Source organism: Phalaenopsis equestris, unplaced genomic scaffold (assembly GCF_001263595.1).
Source record: "Phalaenopsis equestris unplaced genomic scaffold, ASM126359v1 Scaffold000890, whole genome shotgun sequence".
NCBI classification, from domain to species: domain Eukaryota; kingdom Viridiplantae; phylum Streptophyta; class Magnoliopsida; order Asparagales; family Orchidaceae; genus Phalaenopsis; species Phalaenopsis equestris.
This window is the reverse complement of record NW_018165330.1, coordinates 36,679-39,577: the sequence shown is the minus strand read 5'-3', so window position 1 is coordinate 39,577 and position 2,899 is coordinate 36,679. Positions and strand designations below refer to the sequence as shown.

The 2,899-nt window shown below is 37.0% G+C and overlaps 1 protein-coding gene across 1 annotated transcript; it reads left to right on the top strand.

The window, feature by feature from the left end:
- Positions 1-1,421: 1,421 nt before the first annotated feature.
- LOC110032231 lies at positions 1,422-2,109 on the top strand (the record flags this gene model as incomplete). The annotated part of the gene is made up of 1 exon (XM_020735792.1): positions 1,422-2,109. A coding segment is annotated over exon 1 (688 nt), but the record flags the coding sequence as incomplete, so codon positions are not given.
- Between the last annotated feature and the right edge of the window lie 790 nt (positions 2,110-2,899).

The window sequence follows — 2,899 nt, the reverse complement described above, 5'->3', positions numbered from 1 at the left end:
CAAATTTGAACCAATCCCCTTTCACACCTCTACGTCTGATTTCATTGAAAAGTCCTACCCTTTGAAACTCCTTGAAGGTAATATTTCCTGATTTTTATCGAGAGTCTTCTTAGGTGACTTTGGTCATTTAAGATGTAATTAACTATAGGGGCTTGCCCTTCTAGGAAGCATATCCGAACCCAACTTAATATAAACCTTATTTAATTCTTTATATTAAATAGGGGAACTTGTCGACAAATACAAAGGTTTCGCAGACCAAACGGAGCATGTATTCCTTAGTTTATTTGATCGAGCCTCATCCTCAAGTTTTGTGTTTATTCTCCGGGATAGATACAGATTTGAGGTACAACGCTCTTTCATTTAAACTATGAAAAATATGGGGTTAGTTTGATTTCATATTTTTCTAAAACTAAATATATATGTAAATTAAAAGTCCTTCCGAAGCGAGCGATGAGATTTCGATTTCGGTGATCGACAGCTTCTTACGGGCAACTCCTAAAAAAAATAGCGCTGACAGTAGGTACTCTTTTGAGCAAGAAATGATGTTCGTGGAACGTTATTTGCAAACCAACATTTGCGGGTGGCTTGGGTTTCAAGCAACTTCATCATATTGCTGAAGTTAATCTTTTTAAGCATTGGATTAATTTTTGGAGTGGTAAATCTTTATGGGCTGATTTTTTATATAAGAAATATTGCAAGAACAATCACCCAACTACTGTGGTGTGGAAGAAAAGGGACTCTAGGATGTGGAAAAGGCTTATTCAGGTTAGAGAATGGGCCAAGGACTTTATTTTTTGGGATTTGGGTTATGGTAATGTTTCGTTTTGGCATGACTCTTGGTCTCAGATTAATTTCATACCTGAGGATGTGGTGAATAATGATCTTATTGTCTTTGATACCTGGTTGAATGATTCTTGGAACCTTCCCTTTCTTACTCATTTGGTAGGGGTTGAAAATGTTGCTTTTATCTCCTCTATTCTTTTGATAGTCAAAAGGCTGATACTCCTATGTTGAAGGTCCAGTCTAATGGTTCTATTTCTAAAACTATATATAATGCGACACATAGTTTTCAGCCAACGCTTTGGGGGAACAACATTTGGAACCGTGCGCTTACCCCCTCGATGTTAATCTTGGCTTGGAGATTGTTTCACCGTTTACTTCCTTGTGACGACATACTTAAACTCAAGGGCTTAAGGATGACTTCCTGTTGTTCTTTGTGTAAAAATCATGAGGAAACCATGGAACATTTATTTTACTCTTGTCTGTTTTCCCTATATATCTGGAAGTTGGGGGGACTGTGGTTTAGCACTACATTGTTTCCGGCGGAAGACTTAATATCCACCACTTTTTTGTGTAACCCGGATCAAAGGAATAATCATTTTCTACAAATTTATCCTTATATTGTATGTTGGTTCTTATGGATGGCCCGGAACGAAGTTAAGCACAATAATGGCAAAGCTATTTTTTCTTCTGTTTTCTCCAATATTTTACCTTATAGCCTTATAGTTTTCAAGTTTTGTGGCATGAAGGGCTCTTTCTACTCTGATATCAATTATTTTGGCTCTTTGGGTCATTCTACTCCGGGACGGATGACACTGTCGCACCTACCAACATTGGTTAGATGGCGTCCTCCGTCTTTGGGGATGGTGAAGATAAATACGGATGGAAGTTGGAGTTGCGGTGGTGCTGTTTTTGGCGGAGTTGCTAGAAACGATAAGGGGTATTGCATTTTATACATCGCATCTCCTTGCTATGATGACTCAGCTTTACAAGCGGAAGCCCACACAATTTTAATGGTGGTTAATATTGTCATTTTATTGAATTGGCATAACCTTCAAATTGAGACTGATTCTAAGATTCTCTATGAGATTTTAAATCTAGGTATGCAGGTGTCGTGGGACATTTCGTACTTTATTAATCGAATTAACCGGGTTCCTTCTTCTATTACTATCGCCTGTAGCTTTATTCATAGGAAGGGTAATAGGTCGGCAAATTTGGCAGCTAAGCTGGGTGATACGACGCCTTCCATTATTGTGGGAACGGTTCCACCCCCTCCATTAAAAGTTTTGATTGATGGAGATTCCCTGGATGCATCTTATGTTCGAAAAGGTTAGGAATGTTAGGGAGTTTTGTGGCTTATTGGTTTTTGACCGACCTTTTTTTTGTAAATCAACAATTACAAGAATTTGATGACGCTATTAGAAGATTTAAATTCCAGCAACGATGCCAAAAACTTGACTGTGACTTTATATATATATATATGTTTGATTTAATAAAGATGTATAGATATGATATTTAATAATGTTAAAGTCGAATTTGTCAACGCAAGTATACGTATCACTCAAGTAATATACGGCTCTAATGGAGTCCTAGATATCGATCCCACAGAGAAAATTGGAATACTATGGACTAAGATTTAATAAAGAGTAATACTTCAACTACAACGATGTTCAAGTTGCTTATCTGTCACTAATAGGCAATTGAAATAAGTAGATAATTTGGATAATAACTAATTATAGAAAATAACGTTTAATTGTGATATTCAATATATAAGAAAGCATTCTTCTCATTGCGAAGAAATTATAGTGATTGGATAAAATGAATTAGTTCAATTTATATTGTGTCAAATAGGAGCATACCTATTCTTTACCCTTTGGTCCAGGCATAAAGAACATTGACTAATCCTATTCTTGGTTACTGATTCTGCGGCTAGACTGGGAGGATACCGGCTCTCACTTCGGAGCTCCCACGTTCCCCTCACCTGAGGACTAACATCTACACATCAAGACCCAAACGATAAAACCGAATTGGAGATTTTAGTCTGTCACTCTAAAATCTTTAATTATACGCCCGATAGTAATATTTCCCTATTTATTTGCACCCAACTTCCAAGGGCTTT